This window comes from Berghia stephanieae, chromosome 1, assembly GCF_034508935.2.
Source record: "Berghia stephanieae isolate SIO BIC M18660-M18661 chromosome 1, UCSD_Bste_1.3, whole genome shotgun sequence".
In the NCBI taxonomy this organism is placed as follows: Eukaryota; Metazoa; Mollusca; class Gastropoda; order Nudibranchia; family Aeolidiidae; genus Berghia; species Berghia stephanieae.
In genome coordinates this window covers 90,220,402-90,241,299 of record NC_088360.1, presented here as the reverse complement: position 1 = coordinate 90,241,299, position 20,898 = coordinate 90,220,402, and the positions used below count along the sequence as shown (strand labels likewise).

Genomic DNA, 20,898 nt, shown 5'->3' with positions numbered 1-20,898 from the left:
TTCATTTATGTGCGTTTATTCAAAAATAGAAATAAGCCTAATAATGATTTTTTACATAGACATATGCCTTTAAAAACCATTTATTATGATACCTTTCTTTTAGATCTAGGATAAAAAACGGTTCCAAAGTTATGATGATTATATACTAAAAAATATTTGTGACTGGAATTCCCCCACCGGACAGCCTCTCGATAAGCTGACTTCTGATTGAACATCGCAATGGGATTCTAGCATGGAGAAAAGAGGGTTGCTCACTGGCAGCCAAAATTAAACATACTGCACTGCCTTCAATCTTGATGAAATTTGGCACAGTCATGAAAAAATGAATTATCTAGATGCCCTTTCTTTTCTTTTTTTGCTCTCTAACTTTTGAAAAAAAAATTACATAATTTTTTATCATTATAATTTTTGACATAATATGCCTACATTGATTTAAATCTAGAAAGCTTGATCTCTTCTCTTTGAAATGTTATCAGAATCATTCGGATACTGTGAAAAATAATGCAACAGTGGTTATGTAAAATTGTGTTATTCAAATTTTAACCCGAACTAGCACTTCTCTTTTCCAATGGCTAATCGGCACCTGTCTATTGGCTGGAATCAGACTACCTAAAGTTAGATGTGTTAGAGAGGATATTTAATCTAGGGTACTTTCGTATAAAAAAGTGGTCCCTGTTGAGCAGAGTAAATTTACCAATGTTTTATTAGCCAGATGGTTTACGTTGCTCAAGATAGATAGCAGCCAATTTTTTATGTTGTTAAAAAAAAAAAAAAATTGCGATGAGTCTGAATCTCCTTGAATATGATGGCATATGATATAACATTGTGACATGCACATATTTGCGCAGGTCTGATAACCCAAATTGTTACAGTGGAACTTCGCAATAACGACATGGGACCGAGTTTTTATGTCGTTATCCGGAGGTGTCGTTATTTAGAGGTTTCCAAGATGGTGGACAAAGTGGGCGTGGTAAGGCCTGCGGGACCAGTTTTTATTAACACTGACAAAACAAACAAAACATTGTAGCGTATTCCTCTCAGAGGGTTCTTGTGCGTGTGTCTGGATGAGACTTTTAGGTGATCTGAACTGAGTACACTGATAGTGTGCTCCTGGAATCTACATCTGTTCCCTATTTAAACCATTCCCCTTTGTCTTACTGTTTCTTATGTCATTTCAATTGTAAATATAGAATGTTTTTTACTATCCAATTTTCTTCCTTTTTACTGGCGCTGATATGACATAGATGTGTCACAAGCGCTGTAAAACCCTTTAAAACAAACAAAAACAGGTAATTTGGACGCTGCGAGTTAGATAAAATTCCTCCTCCTCTTCCTCCTCCTCCTCCTCCTCCCCCCACAAAAACACTACTACTACTATTACTGCTGATACTACTACTACTACTACTACTACTACTACTACTACTACTACTACTACTACTACTACTACTACTACTACTACTACTACTACTACTACTACTACTACTACTACTACTATTATTATTATTATTATTATTATTATTATTATTATTATTATTAATATTATTATTATTATTACTACTACTACTACTACTACTACTACTACTACTACTACTACTACTACTACTACTACTACTACTACTACTACTACTACTACTACTACTACTACTACTACTACTACTTCTATCACCACATAATATAACATTTTCCAAGATTTTGTGTTTACTTGCTTACACTTACATTTATACCTTGGTTTTTATTAATGCATATCAGCCATGATTCATAAAAAAAAAGCTGCGTTCTCATTGGTTTCAAAAGCTGCGTTCTCATTGGTTTAAGCAGGAATCGTTTTTATAAACTTTGAGTACTCATACTCAGTATTTTTAGTATCAGATATCTATGAAAACTGCCGAAAATTGCCAAAATGATGTCATTATTCGGAGGTTTTATCAAAAAGCACGTCATTATTTGGAGGTTTTTTTTACTGATCTTAAATTAAAAAAAAAACAGGACCACGGGTCAATGTCGTTATCAGGAGGTTGTCGTAATCGGAAGGTTCCACTGTATATTTGCGGGTGGTTGGATGGGAGCATCACCCTTGAATCATATACCTATGATGTTCGCATGGGTGTACGATCCGATGTCGTTTCTTCTTCTCTTTACTAGCCTATCCTGCTTCTTTGGTTTGTGATTGTATTTTTGACAGGGGATATTTTTTTTTCTGTAAATCTTCTGCCTGTTTGTTCTTGGTTATTTATAATTTAGCTTATATCTTTAGGTTATGATTTTGATTTACATTTGTACTATTTTTGTTAGATTGCTTGTTTTTTTGTTTCAGCGGTCTCTCATATAACCTCATTTGTGTTGGAAGAGACCTAAAGCAATAAACAAACAAAAAATAAACAAAAAAACACTGTATATTTATGGGCTCATTGAATCATTGTAATGGAAATACTCTCAAACTAACGCACATTATTGTCCATTACAACAATGTTAAATCAAGCCCATATTTCCGTTCCATTATCTGGCCTGCTAATATGTACACATCAATACATTGCCATCACAATAGAGTAGAATTACATAATGTTGCAAAAAATTAGCACATAGAGGGTTAAAGCATGGAATTTGAAATAAATACATTTTAATTTTTCTAATATCATATAAGCAAATTACCCTTTACAGTGGATGAACCCATATTTCAGAAGATCCCATCTGTCATAATTTTGACACCTGTCAATAACAGTGAACATATGACTCGGAGGGACCACTTTTTTTTTTTACCATAGTACCTAATCTAGTGTTACCTGCTAGGTCATGCTAGCTGTTGCTCAGAAAATTTCGCTCTGATTGCATTGACTTTTGTAAGTTAACTGTTGTGACGACGATGTCTTATTATTATAATAATGATAAAACATGGTAACAAAAATACTGATTAAAATGATGACAAATTAATGACATTGAAAGTGAAAGAAATAATTAAGAAAATAAAAGAAAATAGTCAGAAGAAGAACAATGATAAATGCACAAATCAATAAATGCGCTTTGAAAAAATAAACAAAACCCCCCAATGTCAGTTGCCTATAACTTATAAATTGAAAATGGAAAGGTGTTATAATGCTTTATTCTCAATTATTTTTTTCATTCTTTTTATCTAGGGGAGCAAGTCCCTTGGTTCACTTTTATCTTTGACACCATGACATTCAATTCCCACTTATGGTTAATTACTTTAATTACTTTACTATTTTTGTCTTCAGGACTCAAGATTGCTTGTACCTAGAAAAACGACCCATGCACAGGTAATATTTATTGCTTATATTGTGAATATATAGAACTTGTGCAAAGCCTTGTTTCCTTTAATCAGAGTTTGATGCATCCGAAAAGACATCGATCAGTTTGCTGTCACTTGAGATATCATTTTATTATTAATGAAATGTTATTGCCTTTACTTTTTTCACTGTATTTATTTCTGTCTTCAATTTTGAAGTCACACAGAAAATGAGGTATGGCAATTATCTTTAATCTTTTCTGTTCATTATGGAAAATTTGGAATACTTGATACAATTTGTTTCAAGTATTCCAAATTTTCGTTAATGAACATAGTGAAATATTTAAGATTATTGCCATACATCATTTTCTATGTGCCTTCAAAATTGAAGATAAAAAATAAATACAGTGAAAAATGTCTAGGTCATCACATTTCATTAATAATAGAATTGCTCTAGATTTATGCACAAATGCCATGCTAATTTTTTTTTTCAATGGACTTAAGTCAAAGGCTAGGTACATTACGGTACATAGCTACTTAGATTTTTAAAAGGATTTTCTACTGCCATCAATAGCATTCATTTGGATAAATCATTAGTGTAGTCATAAAGCACTATTTATTTTCTTGTTAGCTTCTTGTCCAAGTATTATTAAATATGTTATGATTTGCAGTTGTTTGATGGCAATGATGCGTTACCTGGTGTGATTATGAGGGTTAGTATGAACAACTTTATGTGCCACAACCATCTGGAAGTCAAGCTTGGAAGTCATGTAAACTTCATAATCGGAAGAAATGGAAGTAAGTTTTTTTGAAGATTTGAGATCAATGCAGTCTCGTTATCTCTAAATGGAGAATCCGTTTTGATAGAAATTTTAGGCAGCTTTTTTTATATCGATGTGCAAACCAGTATTTCATAAAAGCTTACATATATTTATTTAGTTGTTAACATGCAGAAATGTGAAAATTACTTGATACACTAGTTTTGTATGTCTAATTGGACTATACGTGATGCCTAATGAGAAACGAGGTTTTGATTTCCTTACATGCCTCATTGCAGCAATACGTTTTATTATATTTTATCTGAACATGTATTTATGAGGTTTACCAAGTCTGAGGTTGTAACTGACATTCTTCAAAAACCTAGAAATTGCTTGTGTTTAGTTGCTTTATTTAAACCTAGTTTTTCACAATCTATCTCTCAAAGAGAGACTGTGCAAGTTCCAGATTAACATCTTTAAAAATAGGATTTCTGCAACGTATAATGAGTATCTTTTAACACTGTTTTAATTTCATGAAATATGTCTACACCTTTTTTTTGGATGTTTTTTCACAAAGTTTTAATATAAGATATGACGTGAAATAAAAGACAGTAATTAAAGACACACATTTGTGATCTGTTTAATCCCTCCCTACAAGCTTTTATAAAGCAATATATGTGAAAGGGTAAAAATCATTATCAATTACTATGAAGATTGGATCAATGTGATAACGTCGAATGAATGATCCTTACCATTGCCTTCAGTTTCTCTAGAATGAGAATCTTACAAATCCACCAGACCTGACACATCTTGTTTCCTCTATAATTTCTTGATTATATACGATTTATTGTCATCACAAGATTTAGATTATAACAATTTTCTCTAGGAATGCGATTTACTATAACAAAACTGAGAAGAAAGAATGTGTAGAGTGTAAGCTGAAGTTGGCGCTTTTTCTTTGCAAAAAAATTTGACTTCCCAAAGATAGAATTGAAAAACCTCTCCTCTGTCACCTATTATCCATCACAAAATGTCAGTGCATGAATTTGCTTTGTTTATGTTATTTCACATTTGTATTCAACACCTTTTATTTTCCATTTGGCTCACTAAGTGGTATGGGATAAATATAATATATATATATATATATACATTTTTTCATGTATTGCCATGATCATGGACATTTTCGATTGCCTGTTAATCAATCAATATTATTATTCAACCTATGATATACTTTTCTTTTTCATACAATAGGTGGAAAAAGTGCTGTTATCACAGCTCTTGTGGTTGGCCTTGGTGGAAAAGCTTCAGTAACAAACAGAGGAAGTTCTGTCAAAAACTTTGTTAAGTTAGGCAAAAGGTTTGGATACATAGTTTTAAATTTGATTTGATCAATTCAATTGCACACTTGCCGTTAAAAAAACAATATTTGATAAAATATTTGAAAGTTCTGAGAGGAAAGTACTTATTTGTAAATAAGTTGTGATTAATGAATGATTGCCAAGTGCTCCAATCAAAGTATGATAAAATTTAAGTTCAAATTTGACAAATCAAAAGTTTTGATATGGGCTCATAATGCCAATTTAACGTAAAATTGTAGGAGAATTTATATTGATGTTCGAAAAAAAAAAAGTCAAGCTATTATTTTAATACAAACATAATCAATTTCAAAAAGTGTGCATATTTGTTATTTTATAATATATTTCTTTTTACCCAAACAAATTTTTCATGAAAGCTGGCAATGGAGTTGTAAGTCATTAAGCAACGAAAATACATGTCACTATATAGCTGAGGTTGAAGTTCTCATTGTTTTAATCATGGCTGAAAATATTTACTATCAATAGATTTAATTGCTTTATTATATCTTACTTCTCTAGAACATGGAAGAAGATTAAAGAGATTAGCTAATTTATTCAAGTTTTATAAATTGTAATAAGTAATTATTAGATAGGGGTGGTTAGGAGTAGAAATCGTCACAATATCCCAAATATGCCCCAATGCAACTTCCAAGTGATCATTACTCTATGGTTTTTGAATTTAACTAATTATGCCATCATCTCCTTTTTGTTCTTACATCTGACCCATTGCCTCAATCTGGATATTATGTCAAGGTCAACCAGAAGCTAAAAATCGAATTTTTGTACTTCCAAACATTTTAACTTTAGCACCTTTCATTGTATAGAGTACCAAATTTTGGCATTGGGTCACAATTGACATTCACGTATTCACAAGTCTGATAGGCGAATTATCAGCACTGTTGTGATAGACGTGTGCTGGTTATGAGACAACAAGTATACGTAAGTCAGTATGGACCATATACCAAAGTTTTCAACTTTAATTATTTTTTCTATTTAATTTTTAAAAAAAGATCTGCTTGGGTGGAGATATCTCTAAACAACAGGGGAAGAGATGCCTTTAAACCTGAACTTTATGGAGAAACAATAGTTGTTAAAAGAAAATTCAACGTGGATGGAGCAAGTTCATATTCAATTTGCAACCATGCAGGTAAGATGCCTGTCTTTTCGGAACATGCTTAACATATCTTATATGATGACATTTTTTACATTCATTATTTGATCAAATTTGTTTATTTAAAAAAATAATTGTTCCCTGATGAAGTCCAAAGGTGAAAATGTCATTATGTTTTTCCTTTGGTTTGATATAACTTTGATCTTTATTAGGTCTTTTTATTATAAATGATTCTTTTAGGCTTTTCAACATTTAGATTCCAGCTATACTGACTTGACTCTTCTTATAGGACAATGTGGGATCTTTGCACTTCTAATAGAGCTTAGTCTGTTACATTTTGATTGAAACGGAGGCTTTTCAGATTGATTAAAATACACAGCACATTTATTTATGCACACTAATGGACATATATTAATATTGCGTAGCATTCTTTACCAAATGGTTTTTAGCAAAACAAAAACTGGAAGCCTGTAGACATAAACATTTATTGCACACCTACTTTGTATAATTGTTTATTTATTATTTTTTTTAAAAAAAGAATATTAAGTTTTACCCATACACAGATTTTAAAAAAGTGTTTTTCTGGGGTTTTTTTGGGGATTTTTTGATTTCTTTGTTAGGACATTTTTGTTGTTAGTTTTTATTGATTTGATAATAATTGGAATTTATTTACTTCCATTCAAAACGTTTTTAGCACACTGCCTTAATTTCTGTTTTATTATATCATGTGACCTGAAAATTTGTATAGACTGGCTCAAGTTTAATGATCTTGAATTTAGTTATGTGGTTTCAGTCTTACTTCCAGTGACTTTGTGTTGGTATATAATAGGTATTTTTCACATCTCCGCTGCCTCTTTTCAGTTTTCATTGTGGTCTCATTTTTTAACTTTGATGTATATGTAACATTTCATTCATATCAATTGCAATTCACATGCAGGTCATACAGTAACAGACAAAAAGGATGAGCTTACCAAGATCACAGATCACATGAATATTCAAGTCGATAACCCTATATCCATACTGAATCAGGATACAAGTAGGAATTTTCTGAATGGGAAGACTTCCTCTGATAAATTTAAGGTAAGAACAGTGTAAAGATATACGAATGAAAAGAAATATCTTGAAAAAATATTTAGTATGACTTTGATTTCAATAACATCCTCAAGCACCAAAATTCATTGTATAACATGTCCAACAATCTTTCATCAATTTCTATTTAAAAAAGAAAAAAATTTCTTCTAAAATCAAATGTCGTTTGGTTCTTAAACTTGAGATTCTTACATAAAGAAGAAGAAGAGTTTATCCTGACGTAAAAAAAACAAAAAAAAAATCAACCTTTGCACATTTTTCTGTGATTGTTTTTATTTTTGTACTAGTCAATGAAAGAAAGTTGTGTGTAAACTGATTTTGTTTTACTTTATTATGGTTATGTCTACAAATTGAAGTACACCACATCTTACCTTAAGCATGCATAAGGAATGACTTAAGTGTATTTAAAATGTGAAAATATAAGTCTTTGACAAACGTACAGACTTCTTTGTCTTTTGTTTTTGTCATGTCTTAGTGTTATTTTTTTGGGGTTTTTTTATATTACATTGATCATATACATAACATCTACATAGTGGCCAACTGTCTTGATAAAATCGGGACTGTCCCAATTTGGCAATCTGAGAAAAAAATTATAGAAAAAAGAAATTGGACTGATTATTTGTATGGACATGACCCTTGCATGTCCCAGGAGCGTGCTTTGTTTGGCTAGCAAATTAAAACAAGGAACATAAAAAGTTCAGAATATAGTTTATATTTTATAATAATCCACACAAATTTTGGGTCATGATGGTCTTGTGCATTAGGCTGTCCTGTTTTAGCTCTTTGAAAAGTTTCTTGCTATGAATCCATTTGATGATGATGATGTTGTTGATGCCGATGATGGTGACGATGACTACGATGTTACTAGTGTGCATATGTCTGAGTGTGTCCATGCCAATATATTGTATTGTTATAAATGTGTAACCAAATGACAAATTGCCACTATTTTGAGAATAATAAAGATAAATTATTATTATTATTATTATTATATTAATTATTATTATTATTATTATTATTATTATTATTATTATTATTATTATTATTATTATTATTATTATTATATTATTATTATTATTATCATTTATATATTGTGTCATTCTGAATTTGGATAATTTCTAATGTTGGTGTAAAAAATGATAATTGTTCTAATAAATTTAAACATTTGATAATTTCAGTTTTTTATGAAAGCAACACAATTAGAACAGATGAATACAGAGTATGATCAAGTTAAAAAGATCAAGGAGCAAACTAGACAGATTATCTCGTCTAAAGACCAGGTACTCCCGGTTTTTTTTTTACACGACAATATGTATTTTGTGCAAAGTGTTTCATCTGATTGCTTGGATGATTTAAGCTTTATTTACACTTTGTCCTTCTTCTCCAAAACTTGAATGTCAAACAAACAAATTTTGCTTTGGAATGCACCGTACCACATACAATTAAGCAATGGACAAAATGACTATATAAAGTCCTTGACATGAAATGTGTGTGTGTGTGTCTGTGTCTATATGTGTGTATGTTTACTTTGAGGGAAAGTGGAAGGAGGGTGGAGGGCCGAAGCTTTAAGTCGATCTCATTCAGATCAATAGGGGAGGGGTTTGAAATTTGATAGAGACAACTTTTTTCCACGATCTTCTAATTATGAAAACTCTATCCATCTATTGATTTTAGAAATCTAATTTGATTGAAAAGGATTTTGGCTTAACTTCGATTTATGTCTTTTGAAATGGATAATTAAAATTAATTAATGAGAACTTGATTCTCTTGATCAAATGATTTGTCAATTTTTATTTAGCTAGTAATAGTTATTTATTTATTTTTTACATTTTTTCGTTATTTTAATTTTTAGACGATCCCAAAGATGAAAAGTGAAGTGAAGGTTTGGGAGCATAAATTTAAGAACATTACTGCCATTTCTGATCTGAAAACCAAAGTTAAAAGCTTAAAAAACGAAATGGCATGGGCTCTTGTAGCTGAGAAGGAAAGGGTAAGTGGTCTCAATTATCTGATTTTACTCAGGTGGAAATATCAATCTCTTACTTTCTGATGTTCCAGTTTAAATTCGTTTTTCTTTTCTCTTTTTAAATTTTTTTTTTTTGTTTGTTTCATCCTCTGTACTATAAAAAGAAAAAAATATCATTTTTTTTTTTGCAGATTTTATTTTGGCCTGATGTATGTAAATAACTTTGTTCTAGTTTTATAGTGCAAACTGGCACGAGGTCTATATTTCTGTTCTTTACTGTTTATCTTTGGTTTGTTGGTTTATAATCTGAAAAGTTATGTAATAGAAACAAATTTCTGGATATATAATTAATATTCATGCTTGCCTTTTTATTTAAGTATCTTATGTCGAGCACATGTGTTTCTGCTTTTATCCTGAGTTGTCCCTTCTTTCATTTGCAAGGGTATGAAACCAATTGAAAAATCACTGCAAGCAGAAGAGGTTGCATTGCCCAAATTTGTTGAGAAAGTCAATCAAGCCAAGGTAAATATGTCATGAATTGTCGTATATAATGATTGTTTTACCTTCTTATTTTTTGGATTGATTTTCCGGTTGCCACAAATTGCCGCAAGACAGAGCCTGGGTGTGTGATAGCAGTTCTTGACACACTAAGATGGCCAACACTCTGGTCTCATAGAGATAACGCTTGAATACATCTATTTTACAAAACAGTCAAAAGCAAACACTCAGCCATAAACATTCCAATCTACATAAACAATTTAAAAAACACACTCAACCAGGCTTCATCACATCGACAAATTCCACCAGCTTTTTCCCTCTAACAATATGTGAATGGAACAAACTGCCACATGACATATCGATGTCACAGATCCCACATCATTTCAACGTGTTTTACAAAAACACAATAACATCGAGAGGATTGAATGATTGGAGTGACAGGATTAGTATGGTGTGGTAAATACCATTTTTATGTATAAGATTTGCAGTGATGGGCACAGTGTGCCTTTTCCATCTTATGGACTTGAACTGATCTTGGAAGATCTTTGTGAGAAAGGTGTGTGTCTATAGACCTTTGTTTGTGACATGTTATATATTCAAATGGCTTTAGTGTTTTTATTTTTGGTAATGTGACTCAAGAAAATTGATTTCTTAGATATGATATTAACCAATTAAATCGCCTTTTAATTAGGCAAATGTGCAATCTTTTGCAAATATGTTGTATCCTATATCTTTTCACTAGGTTCATCTTCAGGAGTGTGAAGCAAGTCATAAAGAAGTTGAGGAAAGGCTTATTCACTGTGGGAATGAAGTCAAAGAACTGCAGCCTAAACTTCATGCTCAAAAAAGAGCTTTGACAGATGCAAAAGAAACACTTTCTCCTCTGATGGTATGTTGAAAATAGTTACTTTTAGAAACAGATAAAGCAATTGAAATAATTAAGACATTTTTTTTAAAAGAGAGAGAGCGAAAGAGCAAGAGAGAGAGAGGGGGGAGAGGGAGGAGGGAGAAAGAGAGAGAGACGGGGGGGGGGGGGGGGGGGGGGGGGGGGGGGGAGGGGAGGGAGAGAAAGAGAGAGAGAAACAGTCTTTTATTGGTGGTGCAATTTTTTTCTTTGTATATCATCCCTCCATCATATTTTAATTTGATTGCTACTTTATAATTTGTATTCTGTCATCAATTGAGTTTCTCCCATAGGTTTGGTGATCCTGTGCTTATGTTTGGATAGGACTATATGGTGGTTTGAGACTTTTTATAAGTATATTCATACTCATTAATGTCTCACAAACATATAATATATGGATAGATAGATAGCTCTCGGCTTGGGTCTGTCGACCACTCTTGCTGTGACTACTATTCCTCCTATTTCTATTTTCCTTTTCCATGTTGCTTTTGTCTTTGTCTTGGAATGAGATTACTTGGTTTTATGTTGGTCTTGGCTGAGAGGGAAACCGTCAAATGTAATTAGTTTTAGGAGATGATACTTTTATTCTTTGCAAACCATCTTTCTGGTATAAAAAAAAAAATTTGGTTTTGAATAGCATTTGAAGACACTCCTCTCAGTAGATCCTGTGTTTGTATCTGGATGAGACTTTTGGGCCATCTCAAATTAAGCACATCGATAGATTGCTCTTGGAATCTCCTTTGTCATACCTTTCACGGGTGCCTTAATCTAAAGTTTCCTGACTATCCCATTTTCATTCTTTTTGGTGGCGCCGAAATGACTTTAAAGTGTTGAAAGCACTAAAAAGAAGCGAAACGAATCAGAAAGAATAATATGGATTGCTCTAGGCTTAAAATTTTTTTCTACTTTGTCTTTTTCTTAGATGCTTGTAAATGAAGATAAACATACAAGTTTAATTTTCCTTTTTACTAATTTTGAGATTAGGTATTCTTTGGAAAGATATTTATTTGGTTTGTTTATATATTTTGTATATGAACAGAATCAAATGAGGTTGTACGACCGTGAATTGAAAACAGCAAAACAGGAATGTCAGCAGTGTCAGACAAGAATTGAAGAATTGAAAACAACGTAAGTTTATTTTTATAATGCCTCAGTTTAGTATTTGTTTCCTTTATCCCCCCCCCCCCCCCCCCCCCCCACCGATTATTTCTTTTTCTGTTCAAAAATTTGGAGCAAAATGTGTATTTGGAAGTTATTCAGACTACTGCAAAGAATGTATTTGTTGTAGTACTATTACTTTTGTGTTCTGTTTTATTGGGGTTTTTTTGTTGTTTTATTTTTTAGTAACACATAATTTTCCCATTCTTTTCTTTGATAATTTTTCCTAAAGGATTATTTGTTATTTAAATATTGTGAAAATTGAAATGGGTAACTATGCAAGCTAAAGATTGTCACAACATAGAAACAGCCTAGGTTTTATATATACATATGTTTTTAGATTCCTTGAAATTGCATGTTTTGTAAAAAAAAAAATTCCTATTTCATTTCTTTAAATTATTTTTTTTAGCACATTTTATTTTGATTCATCTTCATTTCAATCATTTCTTTCTGCTCTATTGCCTAATTTTGCTGGGTTCAGCTATTTTCTATATGCAAACAATGTGAAAGAAAAGACCCCGAGGAAAATAAAGATATTAATTGTCTGGACTAATGTTTTGGAATGAAGGTGTTTGGATGGGAGCATCACCCTTGAATCATATACCTATGATGTTCGCATGGGTATACGATCCGATAGTGATGTCGTTTCTTCTTCTCTTTACTAGCCTATCCTGCTTCTTTGGTTTGTGATTGTATTTTTGACAGGGGATATTTTTTTTTCTGTAAATCCTCTGCCTGTTTGTTCTTGGTTATTTATAATTTAGCTTATGATATCTTTAGGTTATGATTTTGATTTACATTTGTACTATTTTTGTTAGATTGCTTGTTTTTTTGTTTCAGCGGTCTCTCATATAACCTCAATTGTGTTGGAAGAGACCTAAAGCAACAAACAAAATTTCTATTATCAGTTTTAGCTGTAGATTGATTGCGTTGTAATTTTTATATATTTGACATTTTAAAATTGTAACTAACTTATGAATTCATTAACTAGTATAAACGTAATTTCCACGAACTATAAAGATTCACAGTCATTGGTGAGTTATTTCATTCACTATTCCATCAGGTTCTTTTCAGTTATCAGAATAATCATTGTCAATTTTGTCATTGTCATCATCAGTCATTAACACCATTGTCTCCCTCTCCACCTTCATCAGCAACATTCTCATCAGACTCTAATTTATCCTTTTTCTTCTCTTTTGTTTCTCATTCACTGAAAGTTTTGATGATGATTATATTGTGATAGATAAACATTTTTGGATTCATTGGTACTCTTTATTATTATTATTATTATTATTATTATTATTATTATTATTATTATTATTATTATTATTATTATTATTATTATTATTATTATTATTATTATTAATATTAATATTATTATATATTATTATTATTATTATTATTATTATTATTATTATTATTATTATTATTATTATTATTATTATTATTATTATTATTATTATTTTTATTATTATTATTCCTATTACTATCATCATCGTCATCATCATCATCATTATTATTATTATTATTATTATTATTATTATTATTATTATTATTATTTTTTGTTGTTATGATTATTATTATTATTATTATTATTATTATTATTATTATTATTATTATTATTATTATTATTATTATTATTGTTATGTTTATTTTTTTTTTTTTTCACACATTATTTTTGTGGACTGTCATTCCAGAGCCACCCATGATTTTGAAGCTGACAGGAGAGAACGTGAGGCCAAGATTGAGGCCTATGAGAACAAAATGGAAGAGTTTAGAAATAAACAGCGGGTCACAGAACATGAACTGGAACAATACAGAAGTGCTGTTGCCAAATACAAAGCTGATATTGGTGGATTTGAGTGAGTTGAACTTTCTTATTTTCTAAATTTTCTTACAAGATTAAAGAATACATTATACCAATGCTTTATTTCTCTTAATATCTCTGTCCAACATGTGAGTGCAATGTCGCGAGATTACTTTGGATTTCTGTTTTATTCAGCTATCAAAATTTGACATTTTCAATTGTTCTACAAGTTGACTTGTTTCTGTAGAAAATTTCTCTTGTTTCTTATTGAAAGTTTTTGAACATAAAATCAAATAATCTTCATTTTGTAATATGATGCCACCCATTTTTCACTATCATTCATTATGAGCAAATTTTATATTTTAACCCAGTCCATACACATTTCACTAATGGTTCTTAGGGTGTTTATAGAGCACTTAAAAAGATAACAAAAAAACAAACTGAATCAATGACCAGGATCTTTTTATACCCTTAACAAAAATTTGCAAGTGAAGGAGCTTAAGGCTTAAGATAATTTTTTTTTCTTTTTTTTTGGTCAATACACAAATCAACTTATGATATTTCTATGATATATGATAAGGAAGGTTAATATGTAATTAAGTAATGAGATAAGAAATCCAATTTTTATTAGTCACTAAATCATTATACCTACCTTTTTTTTTGTGTGTTCTCTACTGGGGCAAGGTGGGTATTGATTGAAAAATTGTGAAATCGGATTTGTATAATTAACATAAATTTGGTTTTTATAGTAGGTGCTTATAAGGGTATTTAAACCAAAATGATGAGAACACCATGATATCAACTTCAGCTCATGAAGGTTTGAATGCTGACAACTTGTGCTTCAGTTTTAAATTTCTTAGTTCCTCATTTCCTCAATCAAATTTTCCAATAATTTAAACACCTTTTTTTTCTTTCAACATTTGTTCCCCCTTCTAGTTCAGATCCATGTTTAGGGAAAAATTGTTTTTCACTCTTTTTATCTTCTTCCTCTTATGTTTTTATTTTTTTTATTTTATTAATTTTATTACACTTTTTTGCAATTTGTTGCAGGTTTTTAGCATTAGTAAGTGAGCGATTATAATAGCTTGAATAATATTTCATTTTATTTCATCACTGTCATTGTATTTCATATTACTAATACCCATAGCCTTACTCCTCTCTTCCCCCCCCCCCTCTCTCTCTCTCTCTCTCTCTCTCTCTCTCTCTCTCTCTCTCTCTCTCTCTCTCTCTCTCTCTGTCTCTCCTCTCTGTTCTTTTTTTTTGTTGCTCTCCATTCAATGCACCCATTAAATTATTATTATTTTTTTTGTAACTCCGCAAGATTTATTTTCATTCCACCATTTTCTAGTGCCTCCATTGTGCTTCAAATTTCTTTCCTTTCAATTCCCATTTAATTATTTTGTTTGTTCATGTACACAGAACTCAGATTCGTAGTAAACAGCACAAGATAAGAGAAGTTAGAAATGCTGTGCAAACACTCCAAGATGCTCAAGATGATAGACTTCAACGTTTTGGCCAATGGGTGCCTGGTGTAGCCCGAATGATTAATGAAAGGAAGAGACAGTTTCACAAGCTTCCAAGAGGGCCACTAGGTATACTTGCTTGTAAAGAGGTTTTATAGGAAATAATCATTTTATAGGGAGTCGGGCAGGAAAAAAAAAATTTAAATTCTAACATGATACGGGTCCATGTTTGAGATGTGATATAGAATAGAACTGATTTTCAGTGGTTACCTCAAATTTAATTTCACATTGGTTTTGGAGAACAATAAATACCGAAAAAATTCTGGGTGGGGATCCTGACCTCCCATAGTGGGCAGGGAGGTACATGCTGTGTCTTCTATCCCCCCATGCCCGTTTCCAATTGTTTCCTGTCATTGTCTTGGAATGAGATTACTTAGTTTTGTCCTGATCCTTGCCGGAGTTCCTTGGCTGGGAGGGAAACAGTCGAATGTATAATTATAGTTTTGGGAGATGATAATTTTTTTTTCTTGTAAATCATCTCTCTGTTACGCATTGTAATATGTTTAGTTTACATATATTATATGATTGGTAAACATTTGAGTGTATTCCTCTTAGTTGGGACCTGTGCTTGTGTCTGGATGAGACTTTTAGGTGATCTCAAACTAAGTACTTTGACGGTGTGCTCTTGGAATCTACATCTGTTCCCTATTTGAACCAATTCCCCTTTGTCTTACCTTTTCTTTTGTGCTTTAATTGTATTTCTAGAACTTTTTACTATCCCATTTTCTTCCTTTTTACTGGCGCTGATATGACCTTAATGTGTTGCAAGTGCCGTAAAACCCTTAAAAACAAAACAATAAAACAGAAAAAATTATTCTGCAGCAAAAATCAAAGATTTGGTTGAAGGTTGTTTTTTTTTTTAATGCAAGACATTGAGTCTTTTGTAAGGTTTTGAAAATCAATTTGAAATTTTTAAAATTTGTTTTGATTTGTATTTTTTGTCAAAATGCTTAGAATGATGTATAGACACAGTAAGGGGCTTTGCATCCTTCATTTATGGTTTTTTGTTTTGTTTTTTTAAATTCTAGGAGCAAATTTCACATTGGCAGATCAGAAATGGGCTCTGGCTGTAGAATGTTGTTTGAAGAGTCTCATTTCAGCTTTTGTTGTCCACGATTACCATGATGAGAAGCTGCTGGAGGAGATATTCAATAAATCCAATTGTCCCAAGAGTAGAAGACCAACCATCATACGATGTGCCTTCAGTGTAAGTCTTTAACTTGTTATTTAATCATTTCAGCTCATGTTACTTAAATAATTTTCATGTTGATGTAAATAGAAGGGCTGATATAGGAGAACTGGTGTTCTATGTTTATTGTGGAGACCCCTTTAAAAGTTTTTATTTTCATGATGTCAGTTTTTTGATAGCCGACAACTTATGGTCAGACATTGTTGAATAATTGTTTTATTCTATTTCATTTTTCAGGACCGTATACATAACGTTACATATCATGTAAGTTTATTTCATTTTGATATCCAATTCATATATTTCACTTAAGAGTTATTTGTCTTTTTGTCTCATTTATTTATTTTTGTTTTGATTTTAAATCTTGATTATATAATGGGCTAGCTGGATCTACTACACTAAATATGTATTTGCCATTTTTAAAAAGCAGCAGACGGTCTTGATTTTAATATATTATACTACTTAGTAGAATTGATTCTTGGTTTGCTGTGGTGAATTTATGCAGTCTTCTAAATGGAAAACAGGCACAAACCCTTTGCTTGCTTTACGATAAACATATTTGTTTCAGATATTAATTGAGATCTGTACCTTGATTTGAGATTTCAAATATATGAAAGACTTGGATCACTGCAATTTCCTTTTTTTTACCATCATCTATCTTGTTTTCTATGTTTATTTTTATTATTTAATATTTTTTAAAATCTTGAAATTGATTGCAATATTGATGATGATGATTATGGTAATAATGATGATGATGACAGCAACGACGACGATGCTGATAATGATTAGTAGTAGTAATGGAAATAGTGTCAATTTTTTTTGAATTTGTAACTATTACAGAGGGTGAATCATCCCGAATATCCATGTGTGTTAGATATCATCAAGTGTAAAGATGCTGTGGTAATCAACACTCTTATTGATCAGGTATGCCATCAATCACACTTATCATGGGATGAGGACAAGTAATTGTTGTATGCAATTAACAACAAAATAGTCAAATGGAACGGAAGTTTCAATTTATTCAGTGTTTCATTCATTGTGTTTTGTTGACAAAGGGGAAACTTGAAACATCTGGGTGGGGTTCCTGACCTCCCACAGTGGGCAGGGAGGCACTTACTGTGTCTTTTATCCCTCTGTAGCTGTTTTCCAATTTACCTTCCGTCTTTGTCTTAGAATGAGATTGCTTGGTTTTGTCCCTTCAATGTAGAGTGATTGTTTTGGGAGATGATCTAATTTTCCTCGTAAATCCTCTCTCTGTTATGTATTATTATATTTTTGAATTTATAATGTAAGCATTTGAGTGTATTCCTCTTAGTGGGATCTTGTGCTCATGTCTGGATGAGACTTTTAGGTGATCCCAAACTAAGTACATTGATGGTATGCTCTTGGAATCAACACCAATTCCCCTCTTTGTACAATTCCCCTTTGTCTTACCTTTTCTAGGGTATTTTAATTTAGTTCTAGAACTTATTATACAATATCCCATTTTCATCTTTTTACTGGCGCTGATATGACCTGGATGTGTCGCAAGCGCCGTAAAACCCTTTAAAACAATTTTTTTAAAAATTGAAATACCCTCATTATCTGTCTTTGTTAATTAAATTGAAGCTTCCATTCCATTGACTATCGTTATTGATTTCTTCTAGCCTCAAGAAGCAACATTTGCTTTATGCAATTCTCCCTTATTCCTGAAATGAATATTAACTTTTTTTAAAATTTTAAATTTCATTTGTCTATTTTATTACATTTATCACTGTTCAGGACAACGCACTGTTAGAAAAAGACCTTTACCGAAGAGCATAAGCTCAAAGGCTTTTGATTGCAAAAACAATGATAGATCTTTTAAAATGTTATTCTGATTTGTGTGTGTGTGGGGGTTGGGGGGGGGGGGGGTTGGCGGTTGGTCGAATGGTTAAGGCATTGCACTATGACCTTGAAGATCCTGGGTTTGAGCCCTGCAACAGGCACTTTCGTTTTTTTCATTGGGCAAGATTATTAACCCCCAATTTGCTCTCTTTGGACAGCATGGGTAATTCCTGTTGACATCGGACATTTGTTTTATGGATTATCAATATTCCTTATTCGCCACAGTAGAAGGGCGTATTTTTATTTTGGTCTTTTTTTTGTTGTAATTTGTAGTTTTATAACATATCTCCTTCAAATCATTTTATTCTTTTATCTCTTCTTCTTCTTCCTCCTTTAGATATTTCCACACCTCCTCCCCTCATTTTCAACCTCCTCACTCTCCTCATCCTCCACCTCCTCCTCCTCATCTTCTAACTTGTTATCCTCACCTGATATTTTATCCTTTTACCTTCTCCATGTCAACTTTGATTAAAAAATTTTTTTCTAGTACTTGAGCCAATTATTAATTTCTACGATATAATTATGTTTCTCTCTTTTGATCTCAGAGAGGAATTGAAAATGTGCTTTTGATTGAGGATTCCACCGAAGCCCAACATGTGATGATGAAAAACCCACCACACAAATGTAGAGAGGTTAACAATCCTTGCTTTATTCTCTGAGTTTAATTGCTATTTGAGTCATGATTTAGTTAAGTCGAGTCTTAGTGTCAGTGACTCAGTTGTGCTTTTTCTCGTCTTATTATAAGTGCAAGTGATGTTAATGAACGCCAGTGGTTAGATGGTGAGCATTGTTCGCAAACTTTGTCCCCTGCATTGTGCCTTGGAATAAGACAGTTGTAAACAAATGCCTAGTATAAGCAGTGATAAAGTGCTTGTGAAAATGGATGCCTAAGAAACAATGCGTGTGTAGTGACATAACATGGAAATTAGCTTCCATATGGCCTACTGGAGGGCTGAGCATAATGTATCCTGGGAAATGTGTTATATAAATGTTCATATTCATTATGGATGTTTGGCAGTATAATTAACCATTCTATCTGTTCCCTTTTATTTTGGGTGGGGTTCTTGACCTTCCATAGTGGGCAGGGAGGCGCTAACGGTGTCTTATATCCCCCTATATCTGTTTTCTAACATGCTTTCTTCTTTGTCTTGGGATGAGCTTACTTGGTTTTATCCTGTCCCTGGCCAGATACCCTAGCTGGTAGGGAAACAGTCAAATGTATAGTGAGAGTTTTGAGAGATGATATTTTTGTCTTGTAAATCATCTCTGTTATGCATTGTATTATTTTTGTTTACATGTTATATATATGATTTGTAAACATTTCAAGTGTATTCCTCTTAGTGGGGACCTGTGTTAGTGTCTAGATAAGATTTCTAGATGATCTCAAACTAAGTTCAAATTTGATAGTGTGCTTTTGGAATCTACATTTGTTTTCTATTTGAACCAATTTCTCTTTGTCTTACCTTTTCTTGGGTGCTTTAATTGTAATTCTAGAACTTTTTACAATCTAATTTTCTTCCTTTTTACTGGTGCTGAGATGACTTTAATGTGTTGCAAGTGCCGTAAAACCCTTAAAAACAAATATAAAAACAATGTTCCCTTTGATTTAATGATCATTGTATTACTTGGAATAGAGAAACTGATTAAACTCAAATAATGAAGGTACTACTTATGTTTTGTATATATGCAAGTGTATGTGTAGGTGTCAAAGTCTTGTCAAATTTTAGCCAAGATTTAGATTTCGAGTCATAACACGACAGTCATTTATAGTTGCCAATTTCTATGCATTTAGCTTGGATTCTAAATGAAACAATTTTTCAGAATTATTCTTGACCTAAATTTTGTTTATTTAATCAAGACTTTTAAAAAACTTTTAAATGTATTTTTACTTTCAGTGTTTCACTATTGAGGGTGATCAAGCCTTCTGTGTTCCAACTTTTCGATACTACACAGAGGAAAAGAACACCGCTCGTTACCTCATGGCAAATGTCAGGGATCAAGTTGAAGCATTGAAAGTTGAGTTAACGAATTTAGAGAATGGCATGAGGGAAATCACACAAAAGGTTTGTTTTTTGTTGTTTTGTTTTGTTTTGTTTTGTTTTTATTTCTCTTCCCTCTATTTTTTTTCTTTTCTCAAAAATGTTTTTAAAAAAGAAAAAGAAGGTCAATATGGTATTAATGAAAGACACGCTTACACTATTTAGTTGAAATCAGATTTTAATTGAACGAATTTTATTTTTAATTCTTGATTCAGATTTTTATTCCTGTATTGTAAAGACAGATTGGTGAAAGTTAAAACTTTGTGTTTTTTTTAACTTACCTGGGATTCGGGTTCTAAATTGAAGTTACCACTTTATCCATTACAGCGTTTAAAAGAGTGATTTATCTCTTTGAAAATATTGTATTGTAGATTGGTGCCATTTTTTTTTCTCTTGAAAT

General features: G+C 31.7%; 1 protein-coding gene across 2 annotated transcripts in view; it reads left to right on the top strand.

Annotated features, from left to right (window-relative positions):
* The window catches only part of LOC144961152 (structural maintenance of chromosomes protein 6-like), a 48,000-nt gene that overhangs the window by 12,408 nt on the left and 14,694 nt on the right, over nucleotides 1–20,898 (top strand). For both annotated transcript variants that reach the window (XM_078894448.1, XM_078894454.1), the window contains exons 2-18: nucleotides 3,231–3,272; nucleotides 3,913–4,039; nucleotides 5,251–5,356; nucleotides 6,365–6,501; nucleotides 7,403–7,545; nucleotides 8,730–8,831; nucleotides 9,404–9,541; nucleotides 9,959–10,039; nucleotides 10,758–10,904; nucleotides 11,959–12,047; nucleotides 13,775–13,939; nucleotides 15,304–15,476; nucleotides 16,436–16,614; nucleotides 16,834–16,860; nucleotides 17,434–17,517; nucleotides 19,005–19,091; nucleotides 20,355–20,522. In XM_078894448.1, coding sequence (XP_078750574.1) covers nucleotides 3,231–3,272; nucleotides 3,913–4,039; nucleotides 5,251–5,356; nucleotides 6,365–6,501; nucleotides 7,403–7,545; nucleotides 8,730–8,831; nucleotides 9,404–9,541; nucleotides 9,959–10,039; nucleotides 10,758–10,904; nucleotides 11,959–12,047; nucleotides 13,775–13,939; nucleotides 15,304–15,476; nucleotides 16,436–16,614; nucleotides 16,834–16,860; nucleotides 17,434–17,517; nucleotides 19,005–19,091; nucleotides 20,355–20,522 — 1,995 coding nt within the window. The remainder of the gene's footprint in view (nucleotides 1–3,230; nucleotides 3,273–3,912; nucleotides 4,040–5,250; nucleotides 5,357–6,364; nucleotides 6,502–7,402; nucleotides 7,546–8,729; nucleotides 8,832–9,403; nucleotides 9,542–9,958; nucleotides 10,040–10,757; nucleotides 10,905–11,958; nucleotides 12,048–13,774; nucleotides 13,940–15,303; nucleotides 15,477–16,435; nucleotides 16,615–16,833; nucleotides 16,861–17,433; nucleotides 17,518–19,004; nucleotides 19,092–20,354; nucleotides 20,523–20,898) is intronic.